Source organism: Gracilinanus agilis, chromosome 5 (genome assembly GCF_016433145.1).
Source record: "Gracilinanus agilis isolate LMUSP501 chromosome 5, AgileGrace, whole genome shotgun sequence".
Classification (NCBI taxonomy): Eukaryota; Metazoa; Chordata; class Mammalia; order Didelphimorphia; family Didelphidae; genus Gracilinanus; species Gracilinanus agilis.
In genome coordinates this window covers 218,761,533-218,780,677 of record NC_058134.1, presented here as the reverse complement: position 1 = coordinate 218,780,677, position 19,145 = coordinate 218,761,533, and the positions used below count along the sequence as shown (strand labels likewise).

At 45.1% G+C, this 19,145-nt stretch overlaps 1 protein-coding gene across 1 annotated transcript; it reads right to left on the bottom strand.

Moving 5' to 3' along the window:
* Window positions 1–572: 572 nt before the first annotated feature.
* TXN2 (thioredoxin 2) lies at window positions 573–18,400 on the bottom strand. Its single transcript, XM_044678150.1, has 4 exons — window positions 17,538–18,400; window positions 11,876–12,132; window positions 9,982–10,105; window positions 573–1,718 (listed from the first exon to the last, which is right to left on the bottom strand). Exons 2-4 carry the CDS (start codon window positions 12,130–12,132, stop codon window positions 1,602–1,604), a joined length of 498 nt encoding a protein of 165 aa, XP_044534085.1. The 5' UTR covers window positions 17,538–18,400; the 3' UTR covers window positions 573–1,601.
* Between the last annotated feature and the right edge of the window lie 745 nt (window positions 18,401–19,145).

The window sequence follows — 19,145 nt, the reverse complement described above, 5'->3', positions numbered from 1 at the left end:
CCTAGGCTGATGGTGGTGAACCTATGGCACATGAGCCAGAGTGGACACTCAGAGCCATCGGCCCAGCACAGTTTGCTGGAGTTCCTTACTAGAAAGTCAGGGGGAGTCGGAGTGGGGCATTTCTCACATCACCTGCCCCTCTAAAAGGTTCGACATCACTGAGATAGGCAGTGGGAAGCACCTAGCCCTAGGAATATCACTCACTACTTGGATGACCTTGGGCAAGTCAGTGATTCTGAAATGAAAGGGTGGCTCCTTTGCTTTGTAAATAAGCACTCATATTTCCATTAATTATTAGAAGCTAGCAGCACAAGAGGGCACTGGAGCCACCAGCCAATGGATACACAGCTCAGGGTCCCAGCCCTGGGAGAGAAGTCTCTAAACAACCTTGGGGGAAGCCTTTCTGAGAGCAAAAGCAGGACTTTCAGAGACGAGGATCTGAAAAAGTCCATTCTTCCTGGAAGAACTAGGTGGGGTTCCTAATGAATCTCACTGGAAGGGTGGATGGGGCTCATTTGAGAACTTCCCAAGGTGGGGTGGGGAGAAGGGATGGCAATCAACAAACTGAGAGGCCATCAGTAAGTCTACTTTAATGTCCAGCTTTAATGCGAAGACTGGGGTAGGGAAGGCAGAAAGAAGAGGTGGGTGTGTGCACTTGTTTGTAAACACAGTAAGGAACCAACCTGATAAGGAAATGAGACTAGAGGCCAGCCCAAGAGAGAATTAGTGACTGTCTCTGGAAAGATGGAAGGTATCTCTGCTGCTTGGCCCTGGGGTTTTATTTGTTTGATTTGTCCACAGTTAAACCTCCTGCTCATAAAACAGGAGGACTCCCATGCTAAGGTAAGGCAGGGCTTCAGGGCTCTTCCATTTAAAGAGTTTTCCAGAATTCCTCCCTTTCTCCCCAGGGCCAGTTCCTGCTCTCATATCCTTGAGATTGGAAAGAAAAGGAGGAGGAGGAGGGAAGTCTTTTGTAAATGGGGACTGTTACTGCAAGGGAATTTCAGGGTGCACCATGGGGTCTGTTCTTCAGAGTAGGAGGTAGAAGTGATTGGTAAAGTTCTCTTTATTACAGACCTACAAAAAATGAGAGAACCACATATATATGTCTATATATTACTTGCTCTCTCTTTTCTTTTACAAAACAGCATCAGAGGAGAAAAATGTGGCAAGTAGGTCAGGCACAGGGTCACAGAACCTTTGTGGTAAAGTAAAGGGGCCAGAGGACAAGGACAAAGCTTTCACAGTCAAAACTGGGTGAGCCCACAGGTCTCTCTCCAAACTCCTCACAGTTGGGGGCTTAGATTAGGCTGGGCTTGAAGATGATGATGGGAAGAGAGGGGGGAGGGATCAAGCATGTGAAGAAGAAAAGCACTCCAGCCCCTCTTACCCCCAGCAGCAGCTCCACTTCCCTAGGTACCAGTCCTCTGTAGTCAAGACAACTGGGAAATGCTTCAGGTTCTCAAGTTTGGAGATGAAGAACCTTTCCCCAGAAAGACACAGGCTGGGCCAATGTGGGCTAGATGAGGGATGAGGAAGTATGGAAAGGACTAGAGTTCTTCTAGGAGGAGGGCCCGAGGGGAAATAAAGGCAGGTGTAGCTCAGCAACCAATTAGCTTCTTGAGGAAAGCCTCCAGCTGGTCTTCATCCTTGATGCCCACAAACTTGTCCACCACGTCCCCATTCTTGATGGCCAGCACAGTTGGCACAGCAGAAACCTGGAAGGGGGAGGGGCAAGGGGGATAAGGGAGATGATATTATTTCTAAGCCAGAGAATGTCTGCTGATTCCTATTCTGGGGGACAGGGAGTTCTATGGGGCATTGAGTCTGGGGTTCTCTAAGACAAAGATGTTCATGGGCACCACTTCAAAAGTTGGAGCAAAGTAAGGTCCCTTCCTTTAACTCTTTTTGAGGTGGCAAAGAATTGGAAACTAAAGGCATGCCCCTCAACCAGGGAATGGCTGAAGAAACTGTGGCCTATGATGGTGATGGAATATGTTAATTGGAATTTGGGAAATGCCATCTAAAAGTATATATATATTTTCTATGGACACGTGGGGACCTTAAAAACTACATTTGCCGTGGTCCAAAAGGTTTCCTGTTTTGGATTACATATTCAAGGTGAGGGACTGTTTTAAATAGGGGGAAGTGACTTTGAACTTCCTCTTTGGCTAGCAGGCGTGGGAAGAGACGTGAGGTAACAATAATGGCTGGGGTAGCAGTTTTGAATTCTTACAAGTGCGTGGTCTAATGATTTTATCTCTATCAGCATGGCTTTAATTAAAATACTAATTTCTATATTTATATATCAGTCTTTATTATTTTTAATCGTAACAAATACTATTATCCTTATAAAGGAATGATGAATAGGAGGATTTCAGAAAGAGTGGAAAGACCTCCATGAACTGAGGCAGAGTGAAACAAGCAGAACCAGGAGAACATCATACACAGTAACTGCAATACTGTGAGATGATCAATTGTGATGGACTTTTGCTACTTTCAGCAATACAACGATCCAGGACAATCTGAGGGTCTTATGAAAAAGAATGCTATCTATCTCCAGAGAAAGAACTGTGGGAGTAGAAATGCAAATAAAAACATATGATTTATCATTTGTTTATTGGGGTACATGTTTTGGGGTCTTGGTTTTTATAAGATTATTCACTTACAAAAATGAATAATATGGAAATACATTTTGCACGATAATGCCCCAGAATGAATTGTTTGTCAGCTCCGAAGGGGAGAAGGGAGATAATATGGATCATATGACTTTGGAAAACTTATGTGGAAATCTATTAAAATTTAAAAATTTTAAAAAGGACCACTGGGGTAAGAACATCCCAGAGTCCTAGGGTTCCCCCAATGGAAAAATACTTTTCATTCAAGCTCCCAGTATTTACCCTTCCTCCAGAAAAACCACTTACTGACTCATCACTCAGTGGTTTGGCTGGAGTAATAGAAGAGATTAAAATAGCCACAGGAAGAAGGGAATAAAACGAGAGAATGCAGACAGGGGGCTGAAGGACCTTGGTACAGTGCTTGACTGAGTTTTCTTGTTGTTCTAGAGGCAGAAAGAGAAAAAGGCAATATGATGTGGGGTCAGATTTACAAGCACGTTCAGCTCATCACTGTGAACTAAAATAGAGACACCAAAATTTGAAGTTGATTGAGGAATCCGTGTAAAAGTCTTCCTCACTTCTGAGTGTTATAGGATAGAGGAAAAGGAAGGTTCAGTCATGCTCCTTTGGAATGGGGAGGAAAGACAATATATAGATTATTTGGAAAAAGAGGCCCAGATTGCATTGGCAAGGTTTTAATGAAGATGATCCCCTTTATGACATACAGCAGCCTCTGTGGTATTGTGATCCAAAGCACTCCAACAAAAGGATGGAACCCAAGTCTGCAGACTGACTTGGCCACTCCCTGCTCCATGACCCTGTGTAAGTCCCTGCACTTTTCTGAAACTCAGTTGAATCATCTGTAAAATGAGGATAATTTTATCATTCCTTACCACACAAGGTGGTTATGAAGATCCAGTGAAATAATGCCTATAAAGCTCGTTGTTAACAGTGAAGTGATATACATTCATAAGTTATTATTATTCACGGAGCCATAAACTAGTCATGAGAGAGATAAACACTGCCTTCTGAGAGCCTGTATGCTAATGGCACCAAAGGCACAACATAAACACCAATTTTTACCCCATATAGTGGGTTCAAAGTAAGCCACTTAGTTTGGTCTTTTCACAGAAACTTCTTGGAAGTTCTACATTCAATGGAACACTGACCTTTGAAAACCAGCTGCCAGACCAATGTGCCCCTTGGGTAATCAGGCTGGCAAAGAAGCCCATGGACTCTGGTTTTCAGTCCTGGTCTTAGGTAGAGTACAAAGGAAAGCAGTGATTACGAACTCCAGTTATCAAAATCTTTTAAAAACAGGTCATGACCAATCTCTGAGCTGCTTGAGGACAGGGACTTGTGGATTTTATCTTTTTTTTTTTAAAAAACCCCATTTTCCATCTCAGAATCAACACTGTATATTGGTTCTAAGGCATAAGAATGGTAAGGGCTAGTCAATAGGAATTAAATGACTTGCTCAGAACCACATAGCTAGGAAATGTCTGAGGCTAGATTTGAACCCAAGACTTCTCTCTCTGTCTCTAGGCCTGGATCTCAATCCACTGAGCCATCCAGCTGTCTCCTGGATTTTATCTTTGTATACTCAGAGTCTGGCCTTTCATACAGCAGGCATTTTAACATTTGCTGAATGAATGAAAAACAGTCAACTGTGGAGAGGCTCCGTGATCACTTCATTAAGGCTGCCATAACTCAAGAGCTCCTGAACTCCTCCATGGCAGTTAAAATCAAAATCAGTCTCATTTCAGTCACCTCTCTTTTCTGAGCCAACCCTGCAACTATCCAGGTAGAGTCCCATTTTCCCTACCAAACCTGGCTCTGTGTCTATGTGGTAACTCTTTAAGAATCAAATCTACCCCAAAGGAAGAGAGCAGAACCCACTCGCGGGACTCCAAAGAACGCATTCCAGGCTTCAAAGGCATGTTCCTTACAGAGGGGCCTTAGAAATGATCTTGGCCAGCCAGAGGAGTCCCCAAACTATACTGAGCAATGGTAACTCTGCTGGGATAGGGGAAAAGACTTATTTCTATGCCTAAATTCTGGCACTTGTATTCAATGACATCATCCCAATATCTTTATGATTTCTCCAGTTTTATCAAAAATCACAAGTTATGTTTAGGGTGCAATGCTTTCAGACTACTCAGGCTCACTGAAGGCCACCAAAGCTCTAAGATATGTCTGTGAGGTCCCTGAATGGCAGGCTATGGCCTGACTGCTAGGGTAGAAAGACTTCTTGAGAAGTGATTCCCCCTCCCTGGCTAATCCCTTAAAACATGGCTAACTCTAATGCTCTCACTGGGACTGAAAGCAGCTAAGCCTGGCCCAGTCTCACCCAAGGGAGGAGCTATGGGGGAGCACAAAGGACACCAGAGACCTCAGCAACAAGAAAGCGAAGGCTGGCCTAGGCTATCCTCGGCTGCCTGGCTGCCCCCTGCGGCCCCCCACCCCCCCACCCCTTCCTTGTTTCCATTCTAGGCTTCTGGTAACTCTCCCAGGCACATGACTGAGTGGGTGGGCACTGGGAGCGCCAAGAGGCCCGCACGTGCCCCGCCCCCCTTTACTGCACAACCAATGACCAAAAAAGGCTGCCGAGGCCGGCCTAGGGAGGTGCAGGGATGTGTGCCCCAGGCTGGGGGATCAATGGGCCGGCTCCCTCGGCTGCTCTTTGGCGCCCTCCAGTGGCAGTCACAGACAGGATGGAGGAGAGCCTGGTCCAACTAGGTTATTGGGTGATTTACAAGCAAACCCAGGAGGATGCCAGCCACCTCCAGGTTATCCAGAAGGCTGCTGCCTGCTCTGGAGAGGGCAGGGTTAGGAGACAGGACCGGGTGCTGGTCCTACCACTGGTGTCTTCTAGGACTCGCTTTGCCTCTTTCTGGGCTTTGGGTGAGCAGGTGCTAAGACTATGGATGGCTAGAAGGGAGCTTGGAGACTCCTTAGGACCACCTCCTGTTGTACAGCTAGTAACTAGCAGAGGTGGGATTCGAATTGTGCTCCTCCAGCCTCCAAGTGGGAGATTCTTTCTACCTCTGGTACTCTACGCTCTAAGAGCGTGTGATGGGAGTCCAGAGCCCGAGTAGGTCATTTCCCGCTCACTGGGACCTACAGGAAAAATGGACTAGCCCCAAATCAAACATTTTGTCCTGGCACTTGGGTGGGAAAGCTATGGAGAGAAGGCCACATTGGGAGGATCTGCAGGTCCCCTTCCACCCAATGAGGGCAGAAGAGAGGAAGCCGAGGGAGGAGACATGAGTTGGAGCTCACGCCTTCTTTTCGCTTAGAGAGACCCTGGCCCAGTTAATCTGCCTGAGACTCGGTTTCCTTATCCAAACAATCAGGACCATTCTTAGACTGTCTAATCAGAGCTGATGGTGTATTTGCTCTGTAAACTACAAAGGGATGACACTCCAGTCGAGATTCCCATCCATTTAGCCCTTATTGAGGCTCTCCTCCCTCTGGGTTCACAAGGATGGACTGAGCCCTCCAGCCAAACCACCAGGAACCCAGTATGGAGAGCTCCATTTTCAGTCCTGGCCCCCAGAGCCTCCTGCCCTTGCACAGGCCCAAGCCAGAGCGGAAGAAGCACAAAGACATAGAGGGATGGCCCTGGCAGTCTGAGGTCAAGCTAGAATCCTTGCTGAACAAAGAAGAGTGGGAGCTGGAACGCCAAGAAATCTCACTTCTTCAGATGAAGTCAACACCAACAGTTCTTGGGAACTATGGCAACTGAGAAAAGGCTGAGCTAGGGTTCTAGTCCCCTGAACTCACACCTCCATTCACTTCTGTCCTAGTGACAATTCTAGGATAGAAGGGCTAGGCAAACAGGGTTAAGTAACTTGCTCAGGCTCACCCAGCTAAGAAGTGTCTGAGGTCATATTTGAACCCAGATCCTCACAACTCCAGGCCTGACTCTTTATCCACTGGGAAGGGAAGACCTGGTGACTGGTAATATCTCTCCAAGAGTCTTTCTACCTTTTTTTTTTTTTTTTTTAAACCCTTACCTTCCTTCTTAGAGTCAATACTGTGTATTGGCTCCAAGGCAGAAGAGTGGTAAGGGTAGGCAATGGGGGTCAAGTGACTTGTCCAGGGTCACACAGCTGGGAAGTGTCTGAGGCTGGATTTGAACCTGGGACCTCCCATCTCTAGGCCTAGCTCTCAATCCACTGAGCTATCCAGCTGCCCCCTTTCTACTTCTTTTTTTAGGTTTTTTTATTTATTTAATTAAATTAGAATATTTTTCCATGGTTACATGATTCACATTCTTTCCCTCTTCTTCCATAGTCAATGAGCAATTCCACCGGGTTTTACGTGTGTCACTGATGAAGACCTATTTCCATATTGTTGATATTTGTATTGGGGTGATCGTTTAGAGCAGGGGTCAGCAACTTTTTTGGCCATGAGAGCCATAAACGCCACATTTTTTAAAATGTAATTTTGTGAGAGCCGTACAGTGCTCACAGTGTGTATTCCTGTAACAGCGCCTGAAAAAAAAAAAGGACTTTATGGCTCCTGCAGAAAGAGCCATACGTTGCCAACCCCTGGTTTAGAGGCTACATCCCCGATCATATCCCCATCATTTCTTTCTCTGGATGTGGATAGCATTCTTTCTCATAAGTCTCCGGGGTCTTTTTAAAAGGCCTTTCAGGAGGCAGCAAGTTAACTCAATGAATAGTCAGGCACAGAGAAATCTAGGTTCAAATCTGGCCTCAACCACTTCCTAGCTGTGTGACCCTGGACAAGTCTCTTAACCCCCATTGCCTAGCCCTTCTATCTTGGAACCAATGCACAGTATTGAGCCTAAGATAGAAGGTAGGGGGTTTAAGGAAGGAAAAAAAGGCCTTTGAAAGAGAAGCTCCAGCTACATGACAACCCCCTGCCTAGGATTTCCCCAGGCCTGCCAATGCAGCTTCCTCAGGGAGCACACTGTGACCTGTAGGCTTGGGCTCTGCTATGGGCAAGAGGCAGCCCAGGGAGCCCCCTTCAACACCTGCAAATCAGGCTCATGATAGCTCACATTCCACAGGAGATGGAGGGACCAGAGAAAGAGAGGTATCATGGTTTAATGGAAAAAGTAATGGGCTCAGAGGAGTGAGGGAAACCTGGCACTGGAGCTTTGTCCTTTGTCTCCTTAATCTCAAGTTTCTTCTTCTGCAAAACGGGGCTAACCCTTGTGCTATCGACATCCCAAGACTGTGAAAACTGATCTGTTTGTGACTCTTAAGAGGCTTGGGAAGAGTAAAATTCAGCTATATCTGTCTTCACCAGGGAGGAAGACCTGAGGATATCTCCAATAACAATACAAAGTTTGGAAAAAGTTGTGACAATAGGGGCGAACAGGGTAATCTGGCCTAGTGAGGAGAGGGTTAGGAAGGCCTAGCTCAACCAACTGGCTGGGGGGCCAGGGCGGCCCCCAAATACTCAGAGACAAGCTGCTGACACACTGCATGGGGGGGGGGGGAAGAGGAGGGGAACACGACCTATGTACACTGAGGCGGGCTCCCTAATCTGACAGCACAAGTTCTAAATACACACATAATGGGGATCTACATTGAGAAAATAGGTCTGGGGTCTGGAGCAACCTTTCAAAGCTTCTCCTAAGCAGCTAATCTATATCAAGTAAGAACAGCTCAAAGTTCTTTAAACTTTTAGCAAGGAGAAGATTGGGGAAAGATCGAGAACCTAATTCCACCCCCTACCCCCTGCTCTCTCTGCCCCCATTTCAACTGGCCAGCAGCCACAAAAAAGTCCTGGTGGGTTGGGAAAGGTAATTTCACTAACTCCAAAACCCAAGTAGGTGGGGCAAAGGGCAAAAGGCAGGACAAAAGAATAAAGAAAAATTGTTGCTTTATCCACAGAAAACCTGAGAAAGGAACTGGTTCTGGAAGTAAGAAACACTTGAGGGATGTGGGCTTTGTATAGTCAGGACAGCCTGGAGCCTGGGGGGCATGCCGAGACACAAGGCAAAGAATGTACACACATTCCAAAGCTCTGAGGGGGTCTCTCTCCCCCCTACTACTCCCAGGGGAATCTGCTGAGGATTGTGAAATCTGACATTGGGCAGCTGGCCAGGCGTACATCAATTGTGGGGCTTGAAGGGGAGTGGGCTCTGGCCACAGACAACAAATGAATGTGTCTGAGGTGGGAGGCTTCCCCTGAGGATAAGGGGTAGGAGGTTTGTAGGAGAGTTTGAAGAAATGCACTTAAATCCCAGAAGTTGTAGAACTCTGTTTAACATGCTAATCATGCATCTGGAATCAGAATGGTTCAGCTTGGCTTCAGAGGGCAAAAGTAGGCAAAATGGGCAGTTAGGAGAGGCAAATGACAACTCCATTGAAAGAAATCTCCTCTTGATCAAAGCTGAACTAGAGGCTAAGAGACTTCTGTGGATGGGAGTGAGTTCCCCTCCATAAGAGTATGAAGAAGCTGGGGTGATTAGCCATCAGAGATGGTGCAATGGATTGAGGCCTTTTTGGAGCCAGGAAGACCTCGGGCAAGCTGCTTATCCTCTAAATTCCAATGCTCTCTAAAACTGTCAGTCTCAGAGAAGGGGCCAGCCTCTACGGGGAGGGGATATTTCCCGATCCAAGGGTGGTTCTCTATCTCAGTCAATCACAGGCCCAGTTTCTATCCTGAGTCCTTTTAATGCCAAACTTATCTGATTTTATAAAACTTTGGGTTTACAAAGGAAGTCCGGGGCAGGGGGGATGGTGGTAGGTGGGTGAAGATCAAGATACCTTCTGACAGTCATATGACCTCAGCACCTTAGTCATCCACCTGGTTGAGGCTTGGTGACTCATCTTCGGGCCTCCCCTCAGGCCCACAGACTATCACAGTGTAGCTCCCCCAGGACTCTGGCTTCTATCCCCAGACCAGAGGGGATTGGTGGACTCTCTGACAGAATAGGGACATCCCAATCCTTCCAAGGAATCCTTGAAACATCTCAGAAGAGGAGGACGACCTCCGAAGCAAAGACCATAAGAGCAGGACACATCACAACACCCCAGATTTAGGGCTTTTGGAGATCCCAGGGGCCATTTCATCCACTCCCTTCATTCTCCTAAAGGGTTATAGCATGGGAAAGTCTGGCACAGGTCAAGAGTCCTGCTACCAGTGAGTGCCAGGAGGTGGCCTTGATGCCAAAAGCAAGAACACCTGGAATATCAAAGACTCCAACTAGTGTTTCTGTGCATGAAGCCTTCTGCCTACAGCAAGGATGTGTGAGGAGAAGGATGAAGATATCAACTACCCAACCCCGCAATGTGCTTCAGGGAAAAGGAGGGTCCCAGGGTCCCAGGGCTCTGTATGTCTGGGTTCTAGGGCCACTGCCAACATCCCTGTTCCATACCTCATACTCAATGGCGAGGTCTGTGTTGTCATCAATGTCCACCTTGGCCATCAGCACCTTCCCCTCCTGCTTTGCCACCATTTTCTCTAACCGGGGGCCCAAGATCTTGCAGGGGCCACACCACCTCAAGAAGGGGAGGAAAGGAAGCATCTCTGTCAGACAGGGCTTGTCTCATTCCTCTGCACCCTGCTGCTAAAAACAAGGGAGGGTTCTGCAGGGAACAGGGGCAGGCAAGCTCATTAAGATATAATGGGGATGAATAATTAAAAATTATCCATAAAACTTTTAAAAAAGAGGCATCAAAAATGAGATAAGAAAAATTTAGCAGCTCAATTCTCAGCTTTGAAGAATTCTCAGTGCATCTCCATTTAAATACATCTTTCTCATAAGGGAATGATTGTCCTCTTGGGAAGCACCATCAAAGCTGTAAGCCCTGGCTGAATATTACCAGGAAAGGTACCTTGGCTGACTGTCAAGGGAACAACACAGCCTCTGAGCACCGATAGTGAACAGCAGGGCTCATAAAGAGGTGGCTTCCCCTTCCTGTTTACCTCAAATGATTTTTCAGAGTCTGGTTTCTGTCAGTGATCCCTAAGGCAGCACAGGATGCATAAAAAGGAAGAGATGATGTTGTCTTTAGTGGGCAGCCAGGTGGCACAGTGGAGAAAGTACCAGGCCTGGAGTCAGGAAGACCCATTTTCCTGAGTTCAAATCCAACCTCAGACACGTACTAGTTGTGTGACTCTGGGCAAGTCATTTAACACTGTTTTTCTCAGTTTCCTCATCTGTAAAATGAACTAGAGAAGGAAATGGCAAATCATTCAATATCTCTGCCAAGAAAACCCCAAAAGGGGCTACCAAGAGTAAGCACAACAAAAGCTGTTGTCCTAGAGCTTTAAACTCCTCATCCCTGGGAAGTATCTCCAGGCAGCAGAGGAGGAAGGCTGAGGGCAAAGTCCTATTATCCTCTCTGCTTTAGAGGGATTGTTTATCTACAGCTCCAGGTGGAACCCCAGCCAATATATTTGTGCAAACCCCTGCCCCAATCACCAGGCAGTCATCAAATCCCTCTTATTCAAATAACCCTCCCCACCCAACACAGGAAATATGATCTCCATTAACAAATGAGGAAAATGAGGCAAGAGGACAGATGACTTGCTTAAGGCCACAGAGTCAGAGAACAAAACAAAATGAGAACAACTCAAGTGTTTATCAGAGATGAAGAACTCAAGAGCCCTCTCAGGTTCTAAATTGAATGTCTCACACCTTGCCTTACTTAGAGGGGTTTAATGAATTCTCTCTAGTTGACTGTAGTCAGGCCAATTAACATGGGCCCCAAAACCCAGAAAGATGCTTTAACTTAAAAAATAAGAAACAAACCGTGACCAACATCTTGTCATGGGCATTTCCATTTAGGGTCAAACCACCAGGAAAGTTTGATAAATTTTCATAGGTCTTCTCCAGTTTGGAAGAGTGACAACTTAAAGACACAAAGGGCTTATAGGTAAGGTTATTAAACTGGTCAGAAAACCAGGAGAGGCCAAATACCGCCCTCTAATGGTACATTAGACACCCCTTTTTTTAACCACATTTATTCACAATATAATTTTAAATACTCCAGAGGTGGGGGCCCTGGAAACATGGGAAAATTCTTTGGAAACCGAATATAGCTCTTCCAAGAACTCTTTTTGGGGCCTGTGTTCATTTTATGTTTTCATTTCACTGGGTCTTCTGAATTTGAACCTTGATCTATATTTCTAAAGTAGCTATCTATGGTTAGGTTCTATTTCATTTATTCATTTTTCAATTTTTAGCGGCTTATTTGTTAACTTAAGAAAAAAAGTGACCCAGGACTTAAAAAAAACCCTACCCTCTGCCTATGTCCAATACTCACTGTGCGTGGAAATCCACAACGACTGGTGTCTGACTGTTGACAACTCTGTCCTGAAAGTCAGGCCCATCCTGGACATTAAATGTAACCTTACAGACCCTGGTGGTAAAAAATGTCCGGGCCAAACTAGGTACAGGAGCTGGTCTGCCAGGGTTACCCTGGACTAGAACCTCAGGAGAAAGAGGCGCCCACTGACATTGAGGGAACTTTCTGGAGAAGAAAGAGGCCGCGAATCTCCTGAGGACCATACGCTGAGCCATCTATAAGGAAAAAAAAAGAGAGGATGAGGATATGTGAACGTGGTCAATAAAGACAAAAACAAGGCTGCCAAGACCAATAAAGCTAACAAGGAGGATTTCTTGTTTTCTTGTTTCTTGTGAAATCTCTGGATTTCAAGAAAGGAGATGACCAAAGAGGAAAAAGGGGATGTGGGACCAGAGAGAAAGGAATTAAAGAATAGCAGAAAGAAGGAAAAACAAGACTCTCAGTGGAGCTGATGGATAATGGGAAGAGTGAAATCAGAAGGCAAAAGAAATAGAAGATAGGTCTCACATCTAAAATATATAGAGAACTCTGTCAAATATATAAGAATTTGAGCCATTCTCTAATTGGCAAATGGTTGAAAGATATGAACAGACTGTTTTTGGATGAAGAAATCAAAGTTTTATGTAACAACATGAAAAAATTATCTAAATCGTTATTGATTAGAGAAATGCAAATCAAAACAAATTTGAGATACCATTTCACACAGATCAGATTGGCTAAAATGATAAATGCTGTCAGGGATGTGGAAAAATGGGGATACTAATACCCTGTTGGTGGAACTTTGAACTGATACAACCATTCTGGGGAGTAATTTGGAAGGAATTATACCTAAAGAGTTGCAAAACTGTGTATACCTTTTAAAAATTTTATTTAGGGGGCAGCTGGGTAGCTCAGTGGAGTGAGAGTCAGGCCTAGAGACAGGAGGTCCTGGGTTCAAACCCGGCCTCAGCCACTTCCCAGCTGTGTGACCCTGGGCAAGTCACCTGACCCCCATTGCCCACCCTTACCAATCTTCCACCTATGAGACAATACACCGAAGTACAAGGGTTTAAAAAATTTTTTATTTAATTTTTTTCTAGTTACACGTAGAAACAATTTTTTTTAAAACCTTTAACTTCTGTGTATTGGCTCATAGGTGGAAGAGTGGTAAGGGTGGGCATTGGGGGTCAAGTGACTTGCCCAGGGTCACACAGCTGAGGCCGGATTTGAACCTAGGACCTCCTGCCTCTAGGCCTGACTCTCAATCCACTGAGCTACTCAGCTGCCCCTTAGAAACAATTTTTGACAACTGTTTTTTGACATTCTAGGATTCAGCTTTTCTTCCTATTTCCTTGATGTGGTAAATAGTCTAACATAGGTTATACCAGTGCTTTTATACAATAGATATTTCTACATTGCTTATCATGATAGAAGACACATCTCATACATACATTAAAAACTCATGAAGGAAATAAGTGGAAGATGGCATGCTTTGATCTGCCCTCAGATGCCAACAGTTCCTTCTTTGGCTGTGGATAACATTTTTCATTGCGTATGCCTTTTGATCCAGGAATACCATTATTGAGTTTATTTCCTAAGATGATCAAGGATAATGGAAAAGAAACTATAAGTTCTAAAAAAATTTTAGTGGATGTTTTTGTGGTGACAACTAGAAATTGAGGGGATGCCTATCAAATAAAGAATGGCTAAACAAGTTGAGGTATTGTGATGGAATACTACCGAGTTGAGGGAATGATGAACAAGTTAATTTTGGAAAAACATGAAAAGATTTGCATGAAATAATGAAGAATGAAATGAGCAGAACCAAGAGAACATAATATAAAGTACCAAAAATATTACTTGAAGAATGACATGTGTATGTCCACCTCCAGAGAAAGAACTGATAATCAGTGAGACATAGTTAAAAAAAATTTTTTTAAGACAGAGTTTTATATATGAGTATATCTTTTTGTCAAATGAAGGCCTTCTCTAATGAGGAGAAAGGAGTGAGGGAGGGTGGACTAATTGGGATTTAAGTGTAACAAATAAATAAATTTTAAAAAGAGAAAAAAAGACAAAAGAAAACAGTGTGTGGAGGCATGAAGAACCAGGAGGGAGGTGTTGTCTGGGAGTCAAGGGTCTGACCTAAAGTTCTAGCTTTGGCATTCCCTTGTTGTGTGACCTCAGGTAAAACTCTCCTCAACTGTAATATGAGTAAAATTTCTAAGGTCTCTCCCAGCTCTGAAGTTTATTATCCTGTGCCTGGATCCCAGCCAGGCATGAAAAGGACATCTCAACTCCTCAAATTCAGATTCAGTTTAGGTGGCTACTATGTGTCAGCTCCACAGGGCCCTAGATACAAAAAAGAGCCAGCAGCTTCCTTTGAGGGACTTAATCCAGCAGGATGATGCAAGAGTAAATAATTCGAGAAAAGGCAGATACCCTGTTTGGACAAAAATGAAATCCAAACAGAGAGCTCTAGAACAATGTGAGGAGACCCTGGAATGCCAGGGCTGAAGGGGGCCTGGAGAGGTCATGTGGTCTAGCCTCCTTTTTTTTACAGCCAAGGAAAGTGAAGGCCAGATGGGTAAATATTCTAACCAAGGTCGGATAATCAGTTATGAATAAGAATTTATTAAGCATTTTCTATGTGCTAGACCCTACTAAGAAATAAGGGTAGGCTCCAGGAATTGATGCAGAGCAAAAGGAGCAGAACCAGAAGAACATTGTACACAGAGACAGATACACTGGGGCACAATTGGATATAATGGACTTCTCTGCTAGCAGCAATGCAATGACCCAGGACAATCCAGAGGAACTTATGAGAAAGAGCGCTATCCACATCCAGAGAAAGAACCGTGGGAGCAGAAATGCAGAAGAAAAGCAACTGCCTGAACACATGGGCTGATACGGACATGATTGGGGATGTAGACTCTAAGTGATCACTCTATTGCAAATATTAAAAATATGGAAATAGATCTTGATCAATGATACATAAAACCCAGTGGAATTACTTGTTGGCTCTGGGAGGGAGAGAGGGAGAGAAAGAATATGAAACATGTAATCATGGAAAAATCCTCTGAAATAATTAATTAAATACATACATTTTTTAAAAAAAGGAATAAGGGTAGGAAAAACTATAGGGAATTTACATTCTAAAGAGGGATACAAATAACAGAGGAACACACAGTGGACATGTAAAGTTTATAAACACACATGTATACAAAGTAGTTAAATTTGAAGTAGCTTGGGAAGGAGGGCTCTTGTAGCTGGTGGAAGCAAGAAAGTCTTCATGCCTGACAGTGAGCTCTTGAGGTGGGAAGTGGAGGAGGGAGGGTATTCCAGGCAGATCTATATAGAGGAATGGAGGGACGAGATGGTGCCATCTCACTTGTGACAGGTAGAGAAGAGACCAGTCTGGCTTCTATGCTTATAATACTTTATGGTTTACAGAGCATTTTATATCTGTTACCTCATTTGATCATCACAACAATCCTGGGAGGAAGATACTATTATCATCCCCATTCTACTGTTGAGGAAACTGAGGCAAACGGAGGTCAGTGATTTGCCCAGGGTCACACACAGTTAGTGTTTTCCTAACTCCAAGTCCAACATTGGCACCTGCAACAAATGAAGCTGGAAAGATAGGACCCAGGTATAATGTATTTATTTTTAATTTACTTTTTTTTAAACCCCTACCTTCTGTCTTGGAATCAATACCATACATAGGCAGAAGACTGGTAAAGGCTAGGCAATGGGGGGGTTAAGTGACTTGCCCAGGGTCACCCAGCTAGGAAGTGTCTGAGGCCAGATTTGAATCCAAGACCTTCAGTCTCTAGGCACAGCTCTCAATCCACTGAGCCACCAGCTGTCCCCTTCCCAGGTACAATTTGAAAGCTAAAGGGTTTATGTTTTATCTTAGAGGCAATAATAAATCACTAGAGTGGCTAAGTAGAGAGGTCATAGTCAGATTTATGCCTAAGACAAATGACTTTGGTATCAGCATGTAGGAGAAGTAAGCCTCAAGGAAGGGAGACAGTTCAGAGGCTATTGCAATAATGTGGGCCAGAGGTGAAGGAGACTAATCTCCTAAAACAGTAGTTGTGTGAGGGGGGGAGAAGGGGTCCAATGGGAGGGAGGTTTTGGAGGTTAAAATGGAGAGATCTGGCATGCAGTCATCCAGGCTGTAGGAGATTCAAATCCAGAGCTTCTGATTCCAACACTTTCCCCTATATCTCACTGTCAAGTAAGAGCTGAAGAATCTGGCATAAGGAAAAGAGAACTTGATGGAGACAGAGGTCAGAATACTGACTCTTCCTCCTGGGACAAATCAAAAAAGCTGAGGGTTTATTCCATCAGATTATCTCTTAGGTCCCTCACCTGTGCATCTACAAAGGTATCCCTACATAGCAGGTGTTCATTTTCATAACTATTTCAATTTAACTGTTTTCCTTTGTAATCCTATGTAATTAAAAAAAAAAATCCTTACCTTCTGTCTTAGAATCCATACTGTGTACTGGTTCTAAGGCAGAAGAGCAGTAAGGAATAGGCAATGAAGGGTTAAGTGGCTTCCCTAGGGTCACACAACTCGGAAATGTAGGAGGCCAAATTTAAACCTAGAACCTCTATCTCCTAGGTCTAGCTCTGTATCCAGCAAGCCACCTAGCTGCCCCTCAATCCTATGCTTTAAAAAAAAAAAAAAACCAACACCACACAATTTTGAGAAGAGGTATAAAGGCTTGGCCAGACTGACTACCCAAAGAGTCCAGGACAAAAAGAGTTAAGAACCCCTGTTGAGGATCAAATGAGATAAGTAAGGGTCTCTGCAAACCTTAAAAGTATTATATAAATGCAAGTTATTATTATAGGATGTTAAATTGGAAGACATTTTAGAAACCATCTAATCCAACTCTTTCCTTTTACAGACGTGGAGACTGAAGTCCAAAGAGACATGACCTGGCCGAGAGCACATCGGGAATCATTTAGAATTATATACTACTAGAAAAGCTCCGTACTAGGCTCTGGGGATACAAACCTGAAAGATGAGACAGTCTCTACCGTCAAGAAGTTTACATTTTGCCAGGGAGAGAAGAGGCAGGAAATTTGAAGAGGGAGAGAACTCTGTGGTGATGAAGGCTAGGAAAGACTTCTCTAAGAAGAGGGTATCTGATCTGGGAACGGAAGGAAGTCAAAGATTCTAAAAGGCAGAGGTGAGGGAGGTGGGAGACTAGCAGTTTGGTTGCAATCGTAAGGCGAAAAAGGAGATATTCCCTTAAATCCAGAAGCTCCTGGACGGCAGGGACTGTTTTGTAAATATAAATGTTCCTGGATTGATCAATAGATCTCCCACCCCCAGCTTCCAGCGGAGCGCGCGGCACGTGCAGGGGTCAGAATCAATGCTTGTTGCTAACTGGGGAATGCAAGCCTGGGCTAGACCAGGCAAGGCCTTGAATGCCGAGCTTAGGAATTTGCCTTTAAACCTAGAGGAATGAGAAGCCTCGGTAGACACATGAGGCGGGGAGTGACCAGCCGGAGGGGCCGGGGGTGGGGGTGGGGAAGGGACCCGCTAGGGCGGACAGACCCGAGAGGAAGCTGGACGCCGCCCTCTGCCCGCCCCGAGGATTCCCCACGCGCCTCCTACCTCCTGCGGCGCGAGCGCGGCCACGAGACCGAGCGAGCGAGCGGCAAGCGGCTAGCAGCGAGCGGAGAGCAGAGGCACCTAGGCCTCCCTGCCCTCTTCTCTCCCGCAGCCTCCGCCCCCTCCGGCCCGGCACGGCTTGGCCCAGCCCGCCCGTCAAGGGCACGGCTGGCGTCACTTCCGCTTCAGGGGCTGGATCACGTCATTTCCGGCAGCCGCCTGTGAGCTTTGCTTTTATCTTTCCCCAGAGACGGAAGAGAACGGGAGGAGAGAGGAGGAGAAGGGCGGAGAAAGGGCGACGCGAGCGGAGCGGGAGGGGTCCGTCGATGCATGCGCACGCTCCAGGAAGTCGTGCTCACCGTTAGGGCCGGAAGTGGGCGGAGCAGGCGGACGCGGGTACGTTAACGCCCACTGGCTCCTCCCTGTTGCCCCGAGGTCATTCTGAGTGACCTGTTGCATATTTGCCTAGGCCCCAGTCTCTCCATTTGTAACATTAAAGGTAGAACTGGGAGAGAGTCCTGGACCTCTGGGCTCCGTCCCCCGGAGCAGGCTGGACAGCCTTGAGGAGTTGCGCCTCCCCAACCTCAGTATCCCTATTTGCAAAATAGGGAGGTTGGCGTCTAGCAGCCCAGAAACTTGTCCGTCACTGCCTTAAGAATCCGGAGAGAACCTAAGTCCCTGTCCGTTAGTACCCTTGGAAATGATAAACCTATGTCTTTACCAAGAAAACCCCAAGATTGAACAACAACAGAATCTCTGAGCTTCCGTCCAGGCTGCCTCTCCTGTCTGGAATGCTCTCTGCTTAGAATCCCTGGCCTCCTTCCGGACTCGCCTCAGATCCCACCTTCTGCAGGAGGACTTTCTGGATATCTTCAGATGGCCGGTGCAGGCTTTTCATTCTGGGGGCTGTGACCTCATTATTTGTTTATTTATTTATTGGTAAATATTTTAAATACAATTAATTACAATTCTAGGCATTTTATCCTTTTGGAACTATTATTCTGAGAAGGGGTCTGTAGGCTTCATCAAATTGTCAAAGGGGTCCCCGATATAAGAAAGGAGGAAGAAAACAAACATTTATTGAGTGCCTACTATGTGCTGGACACTTATGAATATTATATCTTGTGATCCTCACAACTTTGAAGTAGGGGCTACCATGATCTACTTGTACAGTTGAAGAAATTGGGACAGAAATTAAATGAATTGTCCAGGGTCTCACCGCTACTAAGTGTCTAAGGTCATATTTGAATTCAGATACCTAACACACTATCCAGTGAGCACCTAGCTGCCTCATAAAACTTCACCAAAAAAATAGATTAATTAACCCCTGTGCTAGTTCCTATAGCTAACTAACTTGTATCCACTTCATGTTATTTAGTGCCTTGTATCAACTTTATATATTATTTCTTATTTATATAAGATTTTTCTTATATATATATATGATAAGATATTTCTTATCTATACTTACATATTTCCCCTGTTACTCTAGCTCTTTGATGGTAGAGATACTTTTATCTTTGTATTCCCACGTCCGGCCCTCAGTGTTTAATAAATGCTTGATGTAAAGGATTATTTGAGTCTTAGGTTCATATTCCCTGTCTGTGAATTCAT

Bases quoted from the DNA above. Each gene is read 5' to 3' on its own strand.
- TXN2 (XM_044678150.1), bottom strand. From the start codon at position 12,132: ATGGCTCAGCGTATGGTCCTCAGGAGATTCGCGGCCTCTTTCTTCTCC. The intron at 10,106-11,875 runs GTGAGTATTGGA...CCCCTTCTTGAG, and splicing joins GTTGTGGATTTCCACGCACA to GTGGTGTGGCCCCTGCAAGA. The intron at 1,719-9,981 runs GTATGGAACAGG...TCCCCCTTCCAG, and splicing joins ACCTCGCCATTGAGTATGAG to GTTTCTGCTGTGCCAACTGT.